General features: G+C 47.6%; 1 protein-coding gene across 1 annotated transcript in view; it reads left to right on the plus strand.

Moving 5' to 3' along the window:
- Positions 1-20,446, plus strand: part of LOC137424540 (protein kinase C iota type) — a gene marked incomplete at its 5' end in the record, with an annotated part of 105,234 nt that overhangs the window by 44,421 nt on the left and 40,367 nt on the right. The window contains 5 exon segments of the mRNA XM_078775571.1: positions 276-362; positions 7,397-7,532; positions 7,686-7,773; positions 10,687-10,812; positions 11,280-11,359. Of these exon segments, the coding sequence (XP_078631697.1) occupies positions 276-362; positions 7,397-7,532; positions 7,686-7,773; positions 10,687-10,812; positions 11,280-11,359 (517 nt within the window).

Consider the following 20,446-nt stretch of genomic DNA (forward strand, 5'->3'; position numbering starts at 1 on the left):
TCACATTTCTGGTGAACGGAATCACCGAGCCCTTTATCGTTTACGGAGGATCGGTTGCACACGCACATAGTGTAGTGGTGATTGCCTGTTGAGGTTATACTAACGTAGTTGTAAACAAAAGTGCAGGTCATAATTTGAACCACCAACGTACAACTTCTAGCTATGAATATTTGTGGGGAAGGTGGAAAAGTCTTGCCATGAATTAATTTTTTTTTTTTCTCTCTCGGCCCCCTCCCACTGTTCTTTCCTCTCCACCTCAAATACACCGGCTGCAGTCTGTTTTTTGTCATCGAGTACGTAAACGGAGGGGACCTTATGTTTCACATGCAACGGCAACGCAAATTACCCGAGGAGCACGCCAGGTTGTTTTGGGAATCGCACACCTTTCACTGTGTTTACCTATTATTTATTTCCTTGTTTTGTCTGTCATTTCAGCTTCACAAAATCTCATCCATGTTGTGAAAACCTTTCTATAAAACTTCCATCAGTATTTATCATAATTCAGTCATAAGTTTTAAACAGCTACACCAGTCATGATGAAACTTTGATAGATTGTCATTTCGTCGTGTATGCACAATATATAATGAAGAACTGGTCTTGTTCATGAGGCGTAGAGACAGCAGCCAGGTAGAACAATGGATGGACTCAAGAGGACGTTGACTGAGGTGTGCTAACCATCGTGGGAAGCAAGGGGAAGTTGATGGTTCTGGTGTTGAGACCTTTTTTGCTCCAGGGAAGGTTTAACACCCGAAACATCAGCTTCTCATTGCTTCCCACGACGGTTAGCATACCTCAATCACAATGGCCTGTTGATTTCTGCGGCTGTTATATAGAATGTTACTTGGAAAGGAAACAAAAAAGTCCATTTCGTTTTACTGCTTACCTTTCCAGTCTTGATTTGTGTGGGTTTTCAATCCTCAAAAAATACACAAGGCCACAACTATCATGGATGCCTCCTCATGGTGGTGCCTCCTCATGCGTCGGGGCTAAATATTCCCCACTCTTCCCTGCTGCCTGGATTCGTTAGGGTGGCGCTGTCACGGTCAGAGCACCGATTGGTCCCCATGGACTACCCCACTTCCTCTTGTCTCTGTCTCTGTCTTTCACTTTCATTCTATCCTTCGCTCTCTCGCTCTCTCGCTGTCTCGCCCTCTCGCCCTCTCGCTCTCTCGCCCTCTCGCCCTCTCGCTCTCTCGCCCTCTCGCTCTCTCGCCCTCTCGCCCTCTCGCCCTCTCGCCCTCTCGCCCTCTCGCCCTCTCGCTCTCTCGCCCTCTCGCTCTCTCGCCCTCTCGCTCTCTCGCCCTCTCGCTCTCTCGCTCTCTCGCTCTCTCGCCCTCTCGCTCTCTCGCCCTCTCGCCCTCTCGCTCTCTCGCCCTCTCGCCCTCTCGCTCTCTCGCCCTCTCGCTCTCTTGCCCTCTCGCTCTCTCGCCCTCTCGCTCTCTCGCCCTCTCGCTCTCTCGCTCTCTCTCTCTCTCGCCCTCTCGCTCTCTAGCTCTCTCGCCCTCTCGCTCTCTCGCCCTCTCGCTCTCTCGCTCTCTCGCCCTCTCGCTCTCTCGCTCTCTCTCTCTCGGCTCTGCCTTCACGAAGACGTAGGTACACCATCTTGGATGTGGGGGATCTCTGGGTCGCTCTTGGAAGAACGATCTGCTGCCTACTTGCCACGGACCTGTTTGAAAGAACTATCCGTGACTATACAACAACAACCACACTAGGCCAAAAAAAATGTTGTTTTGTGACTTTGTATGGGGAAATGATTGCCAAAAATGTTTTACTGTTGCTCGAGTCAAAAATTCTGTTTTACCCTTGCGGAAACAGAGCAATCAATTGGATTACTTGATAGAACCAAATCACATCACTGGGTGATCTTCCACATCCTGAAAGTTTTAACATCAAACATTTTATCACAATAAGTGGCATTAAGTTATTTTGCAATAATGCTTGTGCAGCAGGTATTATTGCTCTTTGTAGGTGTAGTGCTCTTTATGCCTCCACCGGAGGCATTGTGTTTTCAGGTTGTCCTTCCGGCCGTCCGTCCGTGATAGGTTTTCGTCACCGCGGTAACTTGAGAAAGGCTAAAGGGATTTTATTCAAACTTGGTGCAGGTATGTATAATGAGGTAAAGATGAACTGATTATATGTTGGGGTCACGAGGTCAAAGGTCAGAGGTCATGTTAGGTACAAATACTGTTACCGCGATAACTTGTGAACCAGTGATGGAATTATGACCAGATTTGGTACACTTATGTAGAATGACGTAAAGATGAACTGATTAGATTTTGGGGTCAAAGGTCAAATCTGTAATAGGTCTATAACTTGAGAACGGCTGAAGTGATCTAATTCAAACTTGGTGCAGGTATGTATAATATTGGAAAGATTAAGTGATTAGATTTTGGGGTCAAGAGGTCAAAGGTCAAAGTCTGTAATAGGTCTATAACTCAAGAATGGCTGAAGTGATCTAATTCAAACTTTGTACAGGTATGCGTAATGATGTAAAGATTAACTAATTAGATTTTGGGTTCAAGAGGTCAAAGGTTAAAGGTCAAAGGCTGTAATAGGTCTATAACTTGGGAATGGGTAAAGGGATCTAATTCAAACGTGGTACAGATATGTATAATGATGTAAAGATTAAATGATTAGATTTTGGGGGTCCTGAAGTCAAAGGTCAAAGGTCTGAGGTCATGTCAGGTAAAAATGTGAGAACTTGTGAACAGCTGAAAGGATTTAAATTAAAACTTGGTGCAGGTATGTATAATGATGTAAACAAGAACTGATTACATTTTGGAGTCAATAGGTCAAAGGTCAGAGGTCATGTCAGGTAAAAATATGCTAACTTGGGCACAGCTGAATGGATTTAAATCAAACTTGATGCAAGTATTATAATGATGTCATAATGTGGGCGGAGGCACATCAGTCGACGTCGTGACGTCGAAGAGTAGTTCTAGATTGAAACTGAAGCAGTGACTATCTTTGCTTTTACAGTTCGATTTATTCAATATCAGTTCCCCTTTCATTCATAGGTTCTTGCTCGTCTACAATAATTCTGGACAATACCTATGCATTACTTCCCATTTGGTTAAAAACACCAATTAAGTTATATATTTCTCTGTCATTCTACTTTTCAACAAGCCTGGTGTTGGCTTTACGGTTAAGGTGGCTGGCTTTAGATCTTCGGATCCTGGGTTTGAGCCCCTGTCATACCCGTTGAATTAACACTAGGTTGGTTGACTCAGCCTGTCATCCTTCCAAGGTCGGCAAAAGAGTACCAGCATATTGGTAATGGGGGGAATTGCATTAGTGGCACAGCCGCACCCCCAGAAAATGATGCAGCCAAGCAGCCACAGGCTACATTCGAACCACCAGCATTCTGCTTTTCCATCTTCATCATACTTTGTCTCCAAATCCAAATCTCCTGCTTACAAATAAATTTAGGCCCAGAGAGAGGCCATTTGCTTGTGCCTTATCCATTCCCCAACACATCTCACTTACGGCAGACAGTGTTAGTTACATGGCTAACCATGATCAGCACATTAGGTCAGGCTGCCAGCACACAATGGGATACCCTTTTAAAAAGATGTGGTGGAATATTTGAACTCCACAACATAAATGCAGACAGGACAGTCAAAACGTTGACATCACCGGCCATGCCAGCGGCACAGCGTGCGCCGGGTTACATTGCCCCCTATTGACACAGCACGCAAACAGCAATTGCAGTGCCAACAGAAAGTCTACACCCCCTTTCAAATTTTTCACCATTTGTTGCCTTATAGCCTGGAATTAAATTGCATTAAATAAGGCTTTTTGCACCTTTATTTACGCATTGTAACCTACAACTTCCAAGTGAAAAACAAATTTCAGAAAATTAATTAAAAATACAAAACTAGAATATCTTGGTTGGATAGGTGTCCACCCCCCCCCCCCCCCCCCTTATAATAGCAATTCTAAATTATCTCAGGTGTAACCAATCACCTTCAAAATCACACACCAAGTTAGTTGGCCTCCATCTGTGTTAAATTGTAGTGATTCTGATTATTTCAGAATAAAATCAGCTGTTCCTGTAGGTTTCCTCTGCTGGATAGTGAATTTCACAGCAAAAACACAACCCTGAGCACCAATGAGCTTTTCAAAGACCTCTGGGATAAAGTTGTGGAAAGAGACAGATCAGGGGATGGAACCACCTTTAGAACCACCTTTAGAGGCCATTTTTCCCCGCAGGGCGGGGGTTGGCCCTTTTCGGGCACCTTGATCCCCTTTTTGAAGCGATGTTTTATGGCCGGATGCCCTCCCTGCCGCCAACCCTATTAGTCGCCTCTTTCGACACACAGGGAATTACCAGTGAACTGGTACTCAATTTGCCGACCTCAGAAGGATGACAGGCTGACAGGGGATGGGTAGAAAAATATTTCAAAGGCCTTGAATATCACTTGGAGAACAGTCAAGACAATCATTAAGACGTGGAAGGTGTATGGTACCACAAGACCCTGCCTAGATCAGGCCGTCCTTCCAAACTCGATGACCAAGCAAGGAGGAGACTGATCAGAGAGGTCACCAAGAGGCCAATGGCAACTTTGAAAGAGCTGCAGGTCTTTATGGTAAAGACTGGTCACCGTGTGCATGTGACAACAATATCCCAAGCACTTCACAAGTCTGGCCTCCCCATTTTAGTACGGCACTGTATGGTAGGGTGGCAAGAAGGAAGCCATTACTCAAAAAAGCACACCTTTAATCCCATTTGAGGTATGCAAAAAACACTCCGTAGATTCTGAAGCCATGTGGCAAAACGTTTTGTGGTCTGACGAAGCGAAGATGAAACTTTTTGGCCTAAATGCAAAACGTTATGTTTGGTGCAAACCCAACACAGAACATCACTCAAAGAACACCATCCCTACTGTGAAGCATGGTGGTGGCAGCATCATGTTATGGGGATGTTTCTCATCAGCAGGGACTAGGGCCCTTATCAGGATAGAAGGGAAAATGGATGGAGTAAAATACAGAAAAATCATAGAGGAAAACCTTTCAGAACGACCCGCAGCACACAGCCAAAGCTACACTGGAGTGGCTAAAGAACAAAAAGATATACAGGCATGTGAAAAAGTAAGTACACCCGATGTAAAGTTTTGACTTTTTCAACATATTTAAACATACAGCTATTTGATCTTCATTTCAACACTATTGATAGATAAAGGTGATATAATATAACAAATATCATGAAACATTTACATTTTGTAGTCCATTGTATAATTTAAATAAACATAAATGCAAATTTCGCATGTGGAAAAAGTAAGTACACCCTTGGCTCTAATAGGTGGTATTGCCCCCTTTGGCAGAAACAACCTCAAGTAGGCATTTCTTATAACTGTCTACCAGTCTCTGACATCGACTGGGAGAAATTTTTGCCCACTCCTCCATGCAGAATTCTTTCAGCTGTGCGATGTTTGAGGGGTTTCTTGCATGCACAGCTCGTTTCAAATCCCCCCCACAACATCTCGATGGGATTTAGATCCGGGCTTTGACTTGGCCATTCCAGAACCCTCCATTTCTTTCTTTTCAGCCATTCCTTGGTGGATTTACTGGTATGTTTAGGGTCATTGTCATGTTGCAAGGTCCACCTTCGGTTGAGCTTCAACTTTCCGACAGATGGCCTCACATTATCCTCAAGCACCCTCTGGTACAATGAAGAATTCATAGTGGATTCTATGATGGTGAGCTGCCCAGGCCCTGATGCAGCAAGGCTGCCCCAAACCATAATATTTCCACCACCATGCTTTACAGTTGGTATCAGGTTCTTGTGGTCAAATGCTGTCTTTGGTTTTCGCCAAACATGTCTTCTGGTACTGTGGCCAAATAGCTCTACCTTTGACTCATCTGTCCAGAGCACATTGTTCCAGAAGTGCTGGTCTTTGCCTAGGTGTTCATTGGCAAACTTTAGTCTTACCCTGGTGTTCTTTCTGGACAGCAAAGGTTTCCTCCTGGTACACCTCCCATGTAGATCAAATTTGTGCAGCCTCTTTCTAATGGTAGACTCGTGCACTTTGACATCAACAGTGGCAAGAGCTACCTGTAGGTCCCGTGATGACATTCTGGGGTTATTAGAGACTTATTTCAGCATCATGTGGTCTGCTCTCAGGCTGAACTTACTGGGGCGGCCTGGCCTGAACAAGTTGGCAGTTGTTTGGAGTCTTCTCCACTTGTAGATGATCTTCCGGACAGTCAAATGATTGATTTCAAATTGTTTGGAGATCTTTTAAAATCCCTTCCCAGGTTTGTAGGCATCTATAACCTTCTTTCTGAAAGCCTCAGAGAGCTCTTTTGATCTAGGCATGGTGACGCCGCACACTTCAACAACAAAGAGTAAACCAAACTAAATGTCTGAGGTTTAAATAAGACAGGTTCCTCCAAGATCCTCTCTAACGATGTTCTAATCATTTGCACCTGAGCTGGTGCACCTGATTCTAATTTTAGGTATTTGAAGTTGTGATAAATGTAAGGGTGTACTTACTTTTTCCACATGCGAAATTTGCATTTATGTTTATTTAAATTATACAATGGACTACAAAATGTAAATGTTTCATGATATTTGTTATTTTATATCACCTTTATCAATATTGTTGAAATGAAGATCAAATAGCTGTATGTTGAAATATGTTGAAAACGTCAAACTTTACATGGGGTGTACTTACTTTTTCACGTGACTGTATGTCCTTGAGTGGCCCAGTCAGAGCCCCGACCTAGATCCAATTGAAAATATGCTGCATGACTTGAAGATTGCTGTCCATCAACGCTCCCCATGCAACTCGACTAACCTTGAACAGTTTTGTGCAGAATAATGGGCAAATTTTGCCCAATCAAGGTATTTAAAGTTGGTAGAGACCGATCCCAACAGACTCACAGCTGTAATTGCTGTCAAAGGTGCTTCCACCAAGTATTACCTCAGGGGGGTGGACACTTATCCAACCAAGATGTTGTAGTTTTGTATTTTTCATTAATTTTCCGAAATTTGTAGAATTTGCTTTTCACTTGGAAGTTGTGGGTTACAATGTGTAAATAAAGGTGGAAAAAGTCTGGTTTAATGCAATTTAATTCCAGGTTATAAGGCAACAAAAGGTGAAAATTTTTTAAATGGGTGTAGACTTTCGGGTGTGTGTGTCACACTAAGTGTCAAGTCTGACTCTGCAAGGGATCGAACTCAGATTGGACCTGCCAGTGTCAAGAGTGCTACCAACAAAGATATATTCTTATTCTCCATGTTTTTTATCCCTGCTTCATCTCCCTTCTTCTTTGTTGTCCTTTTTTGTTGTTATTCAGTATATTCTAACATTAGAGATGAATCTTCTCCATAAGGGAGGAACATCGATGACACTTAGCCAATCATTGTGACAATGATCGAACAATCTTGTAGGTTTTATGCAGCAGAGATCTCTCTTGCTCTGAGTTTCCTTCATGAGCATGGTGTTGTCTACCGGGACCTCAAACTGGACAACGTCCTTTTGGATGTGGATGGACACGTCAAGCTCACTGACTATGGCATGTGCAAGGTGACCGTTGCACTCACACGGCTTGTCTTACTTATGAACCTCGACTCCAGTGCCATCTTCCACACTACATACAGCTATATCATTATAACTTTCATTTATTTTTGTTCCTGATTCATTGTGGTAAATGGAGGTTCACCTACTTGTTTGTTGCAGGAAGGAATCCGACCTGGGGATACGACAAGCACATTCTGTGGCACTCCGAACTACATCGCTCCTGAAATCTTACGTGGCGAGGATTATGGTAAGATTATTAGAATCCTCATCTTACTATGATTCACCAAATGTCCGTCCGTCCGTTCGAAGGTACCGCAAAAACGGCTCAACCGATCGCAACGATATTTTGGGTGGGTATTCCTGGGACCCCTGGGAGTAAAATAGGCTGTATTGTTTTTCAAATTTTTTCCAAGTTTTCCAATTTTTCCAAACACGATGGAATAATATTTACCGATATGAACAGTAATGTGGCTTTTGTTGAAATTCTGCAAATACTGTTTGTTCTACATACCAGCAGAGAGTAGATCGACTCCTGACGAACTCTTCCGATATAAACGTGCGGCTCTGAAGTAACATGGCAGCGTGTGCAAAGTGACTGAGAAACAGGTGTAGCGGCCGCTTCCGTGTTACAGATTCGGCGCGCACTCTTCACACATAAACGTGCGAATGAGAAAGACGTGTAGCGGCCACATCCGTTTTTCAGGATTCAATCTTTTTTCAAAATGGGCGCCATGTACTGTTTAGATTTTGATGATTTGTGTGTGATTTGATTCAACGAATGTTTATATGAATCGTTTAAAATTTAAAAAAGCCTTAAATTTCTGATATTTTGCCTTTTCATTTGGGCTTCCCAATTGAAGCCCCACCCATAGGTCGGGTACCATTGCTAGTTTTGTTTAATTTAATTATCTCTCCCTCTTCCCTTTTTATTTTGTTATCTTTGTAAAACTCGTGCAGACTTTTTTTTTTTGGGGGGGGATACAAGATCGAGGCTCGTGAAAGAGCGAACATTAATCACACAGAAAGACAAACCGACACCTAAAACATATAACATCGGGAGCGGTAGACAAGATGGGGGAGAGAGGGGGAAGGACACAAACACAACATTTGAGAGCAGGGACCGAGAGACATGGAGACATCGAGAGATCTGTGGGAGGGAGAGGGCTTTTTTGGGGGGGGCATGGGAAGGGCGGGGCATGGGAAGGGGGGGGGGGGGGTTGGGAGAGGTATAAAACATATGGACACTGCCAGGACTTCCAGGAAAGATGTTGGAATTTCAAACAAGGTGGATCTGGGGTGAATTAGCAGGGGTAGAAAAGATCAAGGTTTTGGATGGGGGAAGATAAGAGATGGTGGTGAACAGCTGTTTTAAAGACCTGGAGGGAGGAGTGGGATTGAAGGGAGTGAGGGAGTTTGTTCCAGAGGCGGGAGAAAAGAGGAATGAAAGAGTGAAGGTGAGCAGAGAGCCGAGATTTCGGCAGTTTAACCATCAGAGGGTTGCTGGCAGATCTTGTGCGACCTGTAGGAATATTTGGGGGACAGAGCACAGAGAGAGCTGGGGGTGCAAGGCCGGAGAGGAGTCGGAAGAAGACAGAAAGACCACCTACCTGCCTGCGGTGAGAGAGTGAAAGGCCCTCAGAGATAGCTTCATCGTGGGAGATTCCAATAATTCTGAAAGCTTTGGTTTCAACAGCGTGAAGCCGAGCTAGGTGTGAGGCAGGAGCACCGGCCCATAGGGGAGAACAGTATTCCATTGAGCTGCGGATGAAAGCCTTGTATGTGGTGAGGAGCTCAGGTGTGCAGAGGAAGGACTTCGCACGACGGAGGATGCCCAGTCGGCGACTGGCTTTGGAGGCCAGCTTGGAAATGTGGTTTTCCCAAGAAAGATCATGGCAGATAGTGAGACCCAAAAGCTTGAGCGACAGAACTTCTTGGAGAGGATTGTTGAGAAAGTAGATGGGAGGGTTGTCCAGTCGATCTTTTCGGAGAGACATAGTAAGAGTGTGAGATTTGTCAGGATTGAAAGACATGTTCCACTTGTTTGACCAGTCTGTGATTTTGTCCAAGTCTTCAGAGAGTGAGGAGGCTGCAGACTGCCGATCTGAGGGAAGAGGAATGGAGCGGCAGAGAGTGGAGTCATCAGCAAAGAGATAGAGGGGATTTTCCAGAGAGTCGGAGAGATCATTGATAAAGACCAGAAAAAGCACAGGGCCCAGAACACTGCCTTGGGGAACTCCAGCCTGAACAGGAAGGGGAGATGAGAGAAATCCATTCAGGGCCACACGTTGACTACGACCAGAGAGGAAGTCCGCAAGCCATGCATGGAGATTTCCATTTCCAGACATTTCCAGGAGATTTCCAGACTTACAAGAGCATTGCACTCTTTCCATTCTGAGTGGTGGTATATGGTATTAATACATGGGCTAAGCTAGGCTCGTAATAGAGCGCGCACACACACACACACACACACACACACACACACACACACACACACACACACACACACACACACACACACACACACACACACACACACACACATACACACACATGGACATATTGATGAGACAAACACTTGACACAGCCATTGAGCTTGGGGGAAATGCCATCACTGCCATCACTGCCATCACTTCCCAGACACTGAGTACCAGCCACATCACAACAATGGCGCCGCTTTTCTCACCGTACTCAGCGGGGCATTTCCTCTGGAGTAATTTCCTCCTCCCCATGGATACCAATCGATGGGGATGGTCTTTGCTCTATCATTTTCAAGCAAGGAAGCAGCACGTACCATTTTTAAAGTCTTTGGTGTGACTCGAACCGGTCCAAACAAGATTGGTGTTTTTTAGGAGACACCATCTCCTCACTGGATGGCCGTTGGCTCCCTACGTTGGTTGGGGGCTCATCCGCCCTTTGCCAGGTGTTGCTTTTGGTCCTGGCAGGGTGTCACAGCCACCCCCTCCCAACTAGCAAAGCCAGTCGCTTACAGTTATAGACAGTCGCTTAGTCGCTGTCAACCTGACCATGCGACAGGTATCACTGGGTTACATGTTACCAGTGGCAGTCCCAAAAGACTGAGCTGACCTGATCAGAAAAAAACTGACCCGACTTGTATTGAACTACTGTAAAAACAAGTATCTGCATTTTCCTCTCTTTCCAGGATTCAGTGTCGATTGGTGGGCTCTTGGGGTACTCATGTTTGAGATGATGGCTGGCCGATCACCTTTTGACATAGTTGGCAATGCAGACAACCCAGACCAGAACACGGAAGACTACCTCTTCCAGGGTAAGTCGTTTTCTCTGCCTTGCAGCGCCAGTCACCACTTTGTGCCAAATGTCCATTCCGAGCACACCAATATCACATTCACCATGCAGCTTTTACTATGTTGTTATGTTGTTGTTGTTTAGCCTCCCAGTATGGAGCAGCCATATTTGTGCCAGGATATTATTTTAGTTGGAGTGTTCCTTTATCTGATCACACCCCATATATCTGTTTTCCTTCTCTTATTTTCTTCTCTGTCCTTTCCTGAGCCCTCTCTTACTCTACTCTCTTCTTTCTTTATGTCCTCTTTTTCATCTCCTCTCACTTCCTCTTTTTCTTTCTGTCCTCTCCCTCCTTTATTCTTGCTCCTCTCTCCCTTATCACCACTCTCTGTCTCTCTTTCTTTTTTTTCTTCTTTCTCTTTTCCTTTCTCTCTTATCTGTCCTTCTCTTTGTCCATCTGACTGTCTCTCTCCCTCTCCACTTCCTTAGTTATCCTGGAAAAACCAATCCGCATTCCACGCTCCCTTTCTGTCAAAGCATCACAAGTTCTCAAAGGCTTCCTCAACAAGGTGACTTATCTGCAATCAAGTAGAATGAGCTTACATTCAATATTCGATTAATGTATTTTTAACTCGATGCAAATCTTACTATATTCAGCAAATCTTAACTCAATGAATTATTAATCTGGTTATCACGTTCGACTTTGGTGTTATTTATCGAATATTGCTTTGTATAATGCTTTTCAAAGAAGTTGATCTATTTACCTTCTCCAATATCTCGATCAATATTCTCTTGCTCTGTATGGACAGTATGACAGCGAATCAGAAGCATGCTTTGCTTTTTTACACTATAATATATATACAGTATTTACACTATAATACTCGCCTTCAGTCTGTCTGTCTGTCGTTCAGGGAAGGGCTTCACCCGTTCAGGGAGGGGCTTCACCCGTTCAGGGAGGGGCTTCACCCATTCAGGGAGGGGCTTCATCCATTCAGGGAGGGGCTTCACCCATTGAGGGAGGGGCTTCAAAAATAAACCTCCACCATTTTGTTTGTGCCACATAGCCCTGGAGGCCTCATAAGCCTCTTTTGTAAGGCTCGCACTTTCTGACCCACTCACGGCTTTATCTAAACTCTAATTCAATATCTGAGGGGTGGAGAAGAGTGAGGAGGTGGAAGGGAGTGAGGTGGTGGAGAGGAGTGAGGTGGTGCTGACATTTGCCTAGTTAAGGCCGGAATTTTGGAATTTGGCCATGGTGCCGGCGATACTCGCCTACTCTTTGCAAAGGACACCATGGGGTCTTTAACGTCCACCAACCCATGATGGCAGATGGGACTCCCAGTTTAACATCCATCCGAGGGACAGCATGCATTGGTGAATCACCCTGCCTGTGCAACTCCAAACTGACAGTTTATGGCTGGGTCGGAATTTAATCCCAGGCTAGACAGCTTAGATTAGAGGCGAGTGTGCGTACCCCTAGGGCCTAGGCCATCCTACAACAACAACATGCATTTTAAGGCCATTTTCTCTGCTAGAGCGGGGGTTAGCCTTGCGGTCCCCATGACAATGACATCCTGTCAGTATATATATATATTTATTGTGGATGTTGAGCACGTGGAATAAAATGAGTGTTGGTATGACCCTATACGACATAATAATAAAGAAGATAGAAGATCGTTTGGACCTTCCTTCGTGTATCGCACCCTCAACTTTATAACACCAATTTATATCTACACAACTAGCAAAAATATATGTGTAAACATCCTCAAAAATTATTTTCTGGACAAAAATAATGCTAAGTACATCCGTTTTAATACACATTTATGGTCGATAACGCATGCCTGAAAAATTAGAAACTTCACTTTCAACACTGATTTCTCCATATGTCGTATACAGTACTGTATCATTTCCACCACTCAAATCGACTTCCAAACCCTAAAAATCAATATACTGTGGCGGACACAAAAGCCCACTGGCGTGGTGACATCATTCCGCGCACCAAGTGGGCGGTGGCCACGCCCGAGGGGTAGGCGTGGCCTCATGATATACACCGGGCGCGCAGCCCGGAGCGCGCCAGTGTTACAGTGAGCTCCTGAAATAAAGACGCTTATAAGTTACCGCTTGTCCGCTTCCTCCTTGCTCGCAAGCAGCGCGCGTAACGCCGCGCTTTACTGGTGACCCCGACGTGATGTTGGATCTGCCGGAGCGATCCTTCCACACGCGACGCCATTGCCATGGCCAACTTCATCAAACTTCCCGAATTTTGGGAGGCTCAGGCCGAAGTCTGGTTCGTCCAGGCCGAAGCCCAATTTCAGCTTCGGCGCCTCACCGGCGATGACACGCGCTATTGCCACGTCGTCGCCTCCCTCGGGCCCGGCACGGCCGCTCGAGTTGTGTCCGTCCTTCGCCACCCACCGGACGGCCACAAGTACGAGGCACTCAAGCGGCTACTCCTAGCCACGTTCGGCCTCACGGACGACGCACGGGCCGACCGCCTCCTGGATCTCCCCGAGCTCGGTGACACGCGCCCGTCGGTCCGAATGGACCATATGCTGTCACTGTTGGGCGACGAAGCCGTGCGTTCACTGCCTTCGTCGACCACAAGCCGCTGATCTTCGCGATGGGCAAGGTCACCGAGCCATGGTCGGCCCGGCAGCAGCGTCACCTCTCAGCCGTGTCCGAGTACACGACGGACATCCAGCACGTCGTGGGGAAGGACAACCCGGTGGCGGATTGCCTTTCCCGGGCCGTCGCCCACGCAGTCCATCTCGGCATCGACTATGCCCGGATGGCAGTGGACCAGGCCGCTGACCCCGACGTCCAGGCCTTGTGGACCGCCGTCACGGGCCTCTGCGTCACCGAGGTGGCGTTCGACGACGCGGGCGCGGCCCTCTTGTGCGACGTCTCCCTCGGGCGTCCTCGCCCCATCGTGCCCGCGGGCTGGCAGCGCCAGGTGTTTGACGCCATCCACGGCCTGTCCCACCCGGGCGCGAGGGCCTCCCAAAGGCTGATCGCCGACAAGTTCGTCTGGCATGGCCTCCGGAAGGCCGTCCGCGGCTGGGCCAGGACGTGCCTCGCGTGCCAGCGCGCCAAGGTGCACCGGCACACCCAGGCCCCGTTGGCCCCGTTCATGGTGCCGGAACGCCGGTTTGACCACGTCCACGTGGACCTGGTGGGACCTCTGCCCCCCTCGCGGGGTTTCACCTACGTCCTCACCATGGTGGACCGCACCACCCGGTGGCCGGAGGCCGTGCCCTTGGCGTCAACAACGGCGGCCGATGTCGCGCAGGCTTTCATCGCCACCTGGGTCGCCCGGTTCGGCGCCCCCTCAGACATCTCGTCCGACCGCGGCCCCCAGTTCACCTCGGAGCTCTGGGGGGCGGTCGCACAGGGGCTCGGGGTCCGGCTGCACCGAACCACGGCCTACCACCCCCAGGCTAACGGCCTGTGTGAGCGATTTCACCGCTCATTGAAGGCCGCGCTCCGGGCCACCCTCCGCGACGGCGGCTGGGTCGACAGGCTCCCCTGGGTCCTGCTGGGCCTCCGGACGGCGCCCAAGGAGGACCTGCGCGCATCCGCGGCGGAGTTGGTCTTCGGGCAACCGCTGCGGGTGCCGGGCGAGTTCCTCCCCGACTCCACGGCACCATGGTCCGCGGCACAGCAGCGCTCCGCTCTGCAAGAGACCGCCCAGAGGTTCGCCCCGGTGCCAACGGCATGCCACGGGCACCCACCGACGCACGTCGCCCCGGAGCTTCGCACGGCAGAGTACGTCTTCGTCCGCCACGATGCCCACCGGACACCACTGCGGCCCCCGTACGACGGGCCTTTCCGCGTGCTGGAGAACGGGGCGAAGCACTTCACCCTGGACATCGGCGGTACTCCTGACCGCGTTTCGGTAGACCGCCTCAAGCCGGCCCACCTCGACGTGGACCATCCACCGCCAGTGGCCCGACCCCCACGTCAGGGCCGCCCCCCTGCGGGCGGACCCCCGGCACCGCCCAGCCCCGCCGCCACGCCGCCCCCCGGTCCTGCACCCATCCCAGGGGCAGCCAGGGGCATCCCACCTGGCATCCCTGCACCCCGGACGCCGCCGATCGCCAGGGGGCGCTTCGGCCGGGTCATTCGTCTGCCCCGCAAACTGGCCCTCCAGGTGCGCGGGAATTCTGGGGGGGCGCGTGTGGCGGACACAAAAGCCCACTGGCGTGGTGACATCATTCCGCGCACCAAGTGGGCGGTGGCCACGCCCGAGGGGTAGGCGTGGCCTCATGATATACACCGGGCGCGCAGCCCGGAGCGCGCCAGTGTTACAGTGAGCTCCTGAAATAAAGACGCTTATAAGTTACCGCTTGTCCGCTTCCTCCTTGCTCGCAAGCAGCGCGCGTAACGCCGCGCTTTAATACTGTGTTTAAATTTTTGGGGTAAAATCGCCGTCCTCTCATATTTCGGAAAATGTAATGTATTTGTGCGTTTCCATTAGATATAAAGTACATTTTGAAGATTTATACTTCAAGCAGTGTGTAAATGTCTAAATGCAATACCACACGCTAAATTTTCCCCCAAAAAATTGAATGCTGTTTTTATTACGTAAGATGTGAATGCAAAAAAACTGTGACGACCATAGAGGTAAACAAAATAGTCATTGGTTAATGTAGCTGTTTGTGGTTAAATGTCGTGATGGTTACTTATAACAAATTAACAACCTATAAAATAATTAATTAACGGCCCAAATGTAACGACGTCACGGAAAGGTTCATCTTTTGTTAAAGACCAACAGACCAATATAATCATTCTTGATAGATAGACTTCGACATAAATTCCATACCGAAGGGAAAATCTCCCCCAATTGATGATGATGAAAAAAGGAAAACCCAGAGTGCTGATGACGTCACATCCACGTGTCGATTGCCCACTGCTGCAGCTGCAGCATTGCTTTGAGGTGTCAAGATAAAGAGTGAAGAGTCATACTCATTACTGGTGGTGATTGCCAGAGCTGGTGATTGCTGAAGCAGAGTCACTTGCAAACTCCAGTGAAAACATTCATGGATCTGCTGAACCCAAGGGGAAGACGATTAGCGAAGAGGGAGGAGGGAGCCACAACTCTGCCATCAAAGGTTCCCCGTCTGTTTGCTCGTTATCAGCCATTTGCCAAAAAAAGAAACCGTAGTGGACTGAGTGGACCTGTCAGCATCAGAACACAGATGACAGAATGCTTTGGGTCTTCAACAGGACGATGATCTAACCCTAAGGAGTGGTGCACTTCAGTTTTGGGTGGAAAACAAAACCAAGTAGTACCTTCAAATGCAGTCTGCATAAGTTATCATTAAAAGCACTGTTTCTGTTTCACGTCCTCCAGTGGAGAAAGTATTTTCAAGGAGAGGCCTTATCGGGCAAGGCAGGGAGCAGACACTCTATCCCAGGGGTCATCAACCATTTTTTGCAATGCAAGCTGCTTTTGATTAATGAAATATTTCAAGATCTACATTAAACATAAATTGAAAATATATGAATTGATAAGGGTAAAAATATATGAATTGATAAAAATTGTCGTTATTACAGTTAAATTACAAAAATACGTATTTACATTGAAGGAAAATTGATCTTTACCTTTACTTCAGTGTGAAACTTGACACTGCTTGGTGTCCACCAGTACTGCGTAATGTGGTCAGTATCCTGAGAGGGCAACTGTGATGGAGTCCTTCGGATGCTCGTCTGTCAGACGGGTTCGAAATTTAGATTTGATGTACACTACATGACCAAAAATATGTGGACACCCGAACATCACACATCTCATTCCAAAATCATGGACATTGATATGGAGTTCGTCCCCCTCTTTGCTGCTATAACAGCCTCCACTCTTCTGGGAAGGCTTTCCACTTGATGTTGGAACATTGCTGCGGGGATTTGCTTCCATTTAGCCACAAGAGCATAAGTGAGGTCATGCCCTGATGTTGGGCGATTAGGCCTGGCTTGTAGTTGGCGTTCCAATTCATCCCAAAGGTTTTCATTGGGGTTGAGGTCAGGGCTCTGTGCAGGCCAGTCAAGTTCTTCCACACCGATCTCGACAAACCATTTCTGTATGGACTTCTCTTTGTGCACGAGTGCGTTGTCATGCTGAAACAGGAAAGGGCCTTCCCCAAACTGTTGCCACAAAGTTGGAAGCACACAATCCTCTAGAATGTCATTGTATGCTATAGCGTTAAGATTTCCCTTCACTGGAACTAAGGGGCCAAGCCCCAACCATGAAAAACAGCCCCAGACCATTATTCCTCCTCCACGAAACTTTACAGTTGGCACTATGCATTCGGGCAGGTAGCATTCTCCTGGCATCTGCCAAACCCAGATTAGTCCGTCGGACTGCCAGATGGTGAAGCGTGATTCATCACTCCAGAGAACGCGTTTCCACTGCTCCAGAGTCCAATGGCGGCGAGCTTTACACCACTCCAGCTGACACTTGGCACTGCGCATGGCGATTTTAGGCTTGTGTGCGGCTGCTCGGCTATGGAAACCCATTTCATGAAGCTCCTGACGAACAGTTGTTGTGGTGACGTTGCTTCCAGAGGCAGTTTGGAACTCGGTAGTGAGTGTTGCAACCGAGCACAGACGATTTTTACGCACTACGCACTTCAGCACTCAGCGGTCCCGTTACGTGAGCTTGTGTGGCCTAAAAGGCTGAGCTGTTTTTGCTCCTAGATGTTTCCACTTCGCAATAACACTTACAGTTGACCGGGGCAGCTCTAGTCAGGCACAAATTTGACGAACTGACTTGCTGGAAAGATGGCATCCTATGACGGTGCCACGTTGAAAGTCACTGAGCTCTTCAGTACGGCCCATTCTACTGCCAATGTTTGTCTATGTAAATTGCATGGCTGTGTGCTTGATTATATATACCTGTCAGCAATGGGTGTGGCTGAAACAGCCGAATCCACTAATTAGAAGGGGTGTCCACATACTTTTGGCCATGTGGTGTAGTTCATGTGGGAAAAGACAGAATCGCAATGATAGGTGAAGCCAAATAGGGAAGCCACTTTCGTTGCTTCCTTGCGGATGTTACTGTACTTTTCAGTATCCACGAGACTCCAGACATTTGTGGCAGCTTGTCTTGATTTCAACTGAATGTCATTTTGAAGGCTGATAATCTCCATTTCCAAAGAATGCAAACAAGGCCAAACACCACACTAATTAGGTCAGAAATTTCAGTAACATCAACTTCCATGAAGGAGTAAGGGAGCATATAAGGAAAATTGGACATTTTCCTTTTATGGACTTGTATCACAAGGTTAAGTTTCGACTTGAAAACTTTTCACTGCACTAATCATGTCGGCAAGTCTATTTTTGAGGATGAAATAAACTCTGAAAACATCTTCCATAAAAGAGTAATTATGTCTCTTCTATTGGAATTGTGGACGGTGGCTTGCAAACCGAGCCTCAAGGGCGGTGTACAGAAGCTTTTTTTTTTTAAATACCAATAAATACAAAAAGCAGGGAGGTGAAATTCGCTGCACATGATGTGCAACGCATGTGGAGTAAAACGAGTGTTGCTTTACATCTGTAGGATGGCTGATAAATAAAGAAGATACAAGCACACCTGACACTAGCCCGAGGCTTCAGACATTTGGCACGCTCACGAGGCTGTACCATTGAATAAACTGTTCCAAGCCATCATATTTGACGGGTAATCTTGGGCTGACTCCCAGGTCCAAAGCCGTGCTACCGACGTCAGTGAGGTTACCGTCACAAACGACTATCGTGCCGACAGTCAGGTGATATATCGGAATTGATTGGCCGAGCAGAACCAATTAATGTGCTGTGTTCTTATATATTGCCCAATCTCTTGATTAACCAATCACCAGTTGCCATACAGAGCCGTCGGGACCGACTGGATGAGTCGAGACACGAGTGCGTTTTAACCATGTATTCAAAACTGCACGTATTTACAAAAGCAATTCACAGGGAATAACATCACCACTTCGAATATATGCGTGCATGCCTGTCCTGGGATTCCTTAAGCAGCCAACTTACACTTTAAATATGGCGCTAATCAATCATCTGAGACAATGAAAGGACAGCTAGAGAGAAGAGTGAGAAAGAAGAAGATGGAGACTAGTCGAGCCCCATCACAGCTTCGCCAGCTTGGTTGAACTAATGCCACCCGATTACTTTGGCATGATGTCTGTATTGGTCCGGGTTCTCCTCGTCCGAGCACTGACCCTACTCAGCTTGTCTCCGAGCCACCATATCCTGGGAAAGATGACAAGCGCAGCGTGGACCTCGGACTATTATAAGGACAGAGCTCGTTTTCAACCCCCTTTTATGACATCTTCTCACCCTCCCCGCACAATCCCCCACTGATTTCATTGGAGGAGTCACGGGGGTTGGAGGTTCCCTTGGCTCACCTGATTGGTGTGTCAGAGCCCCGATGTCTGGTGGCATTTGTAGGGTTTGGAGGGTTTGTAGGATCCCGGTTTTGGCGTGCTGTCATTGGTTAATTAGGATTTACTGTCCCCCTGGTGCACGGCCAATCCTTTGTGAATTGTGGTGTGTGTATTTGCCTTTCGACATTTTGACCCAATTATTTCTTCGTCTTCTCCATATTCGCATAATCAAGGTTTGTTGAAAATTTGATGACAAAAGCTTAAATCTCCTCCAGCCCACCCCCACATCCCCCCTCCCCCAAAAGTTATGGGCTGGACACGTGTGCATGTGTGCGCGCGCGCACACACATACTCACATTGTTACGTGGTCCTCCCGGTAACTACCTGGTCTTGGTGACCCCCGGACCGTGGGAGGACCCCGCCAGAAAGATATCTGATTTATACGCTTTCGGAGCGCAATCAATATGAAAGACACAATAATTCCAGTCAATAAGAAACCCCACACCAAGGATCCGGATTACTTAATAATATATTCTCCATCCATCATCAGCAATCAACAATCCATCAACAATCTTACTAAGATGGCCATCTCATAAATTTCCCCCCTTTCCCCACTCACGACCCCTCAATGGTCACTGTCCCTCACAATGTCTCTGGGCCCCTCCAGACCAAGGTGAAGGTCGACTTCTCTGCACACGGGCGGTTGAACGAACACCTGGCTGACATGTTCCAAACGTGCACGTCGCGTACCGGGAACAGCTGCTGCAGCGCACACCTCCTTGCAAAGCAAAGCGGGCAAAGCAAAGCGCACCTTGCAAAGCGCGCGAGGCCCAAGGTGCGACCCGTACGCATCCTTGTAGACGTTGAGGCGAACTGTGCCAGACGCTTGGTTCCGTGCACGAACCCACGGCAACTTGACGTGTAATCGGTAATTACCCCGCGCAGGTAACTCCTTTCGCCAGACGGGCTTTCAAACGCAGCGTCCCCCACGCTGCTCAATATCGACACCGCTCGCGTCGGAGCTGGGCGAGGAAGAAGAAGATCGCCGCTTCTCCCGGACCTCGTGTCTTTTTCTTCTTCCGGTTCACTATCCCGTTTCCGGTCTCCTGTTATCCGGAGCCTCTCTAACCCTTTAACCACAACAACCTTTAATAGAATAAACATTAATAAGCAATGACATGAATAGTAACTCCTCTAAATCCGGGATCGGTAACACTCCCCCCCTTCAAGAAAGAAAGTTTGAACCCCGCGAAAACTTTCTGTGCCGGCCAACTTTGATAAACC

This window comes from Myxine glutinosa, chromosome 4, assembly GCF_964187855.1.
Source record: "Myxine glutinosa chromosome 4, kmMyxGlut1.1, whole genome shotgun sequence".
In the NCBI taxonomy this organism is placed as follows: domain Eukaryota; kingdom Metazoa; phylum Chordata; class Myxini; order Myxiniformes; family Myxinidae; genus Myxine; species Myxine glutinosa.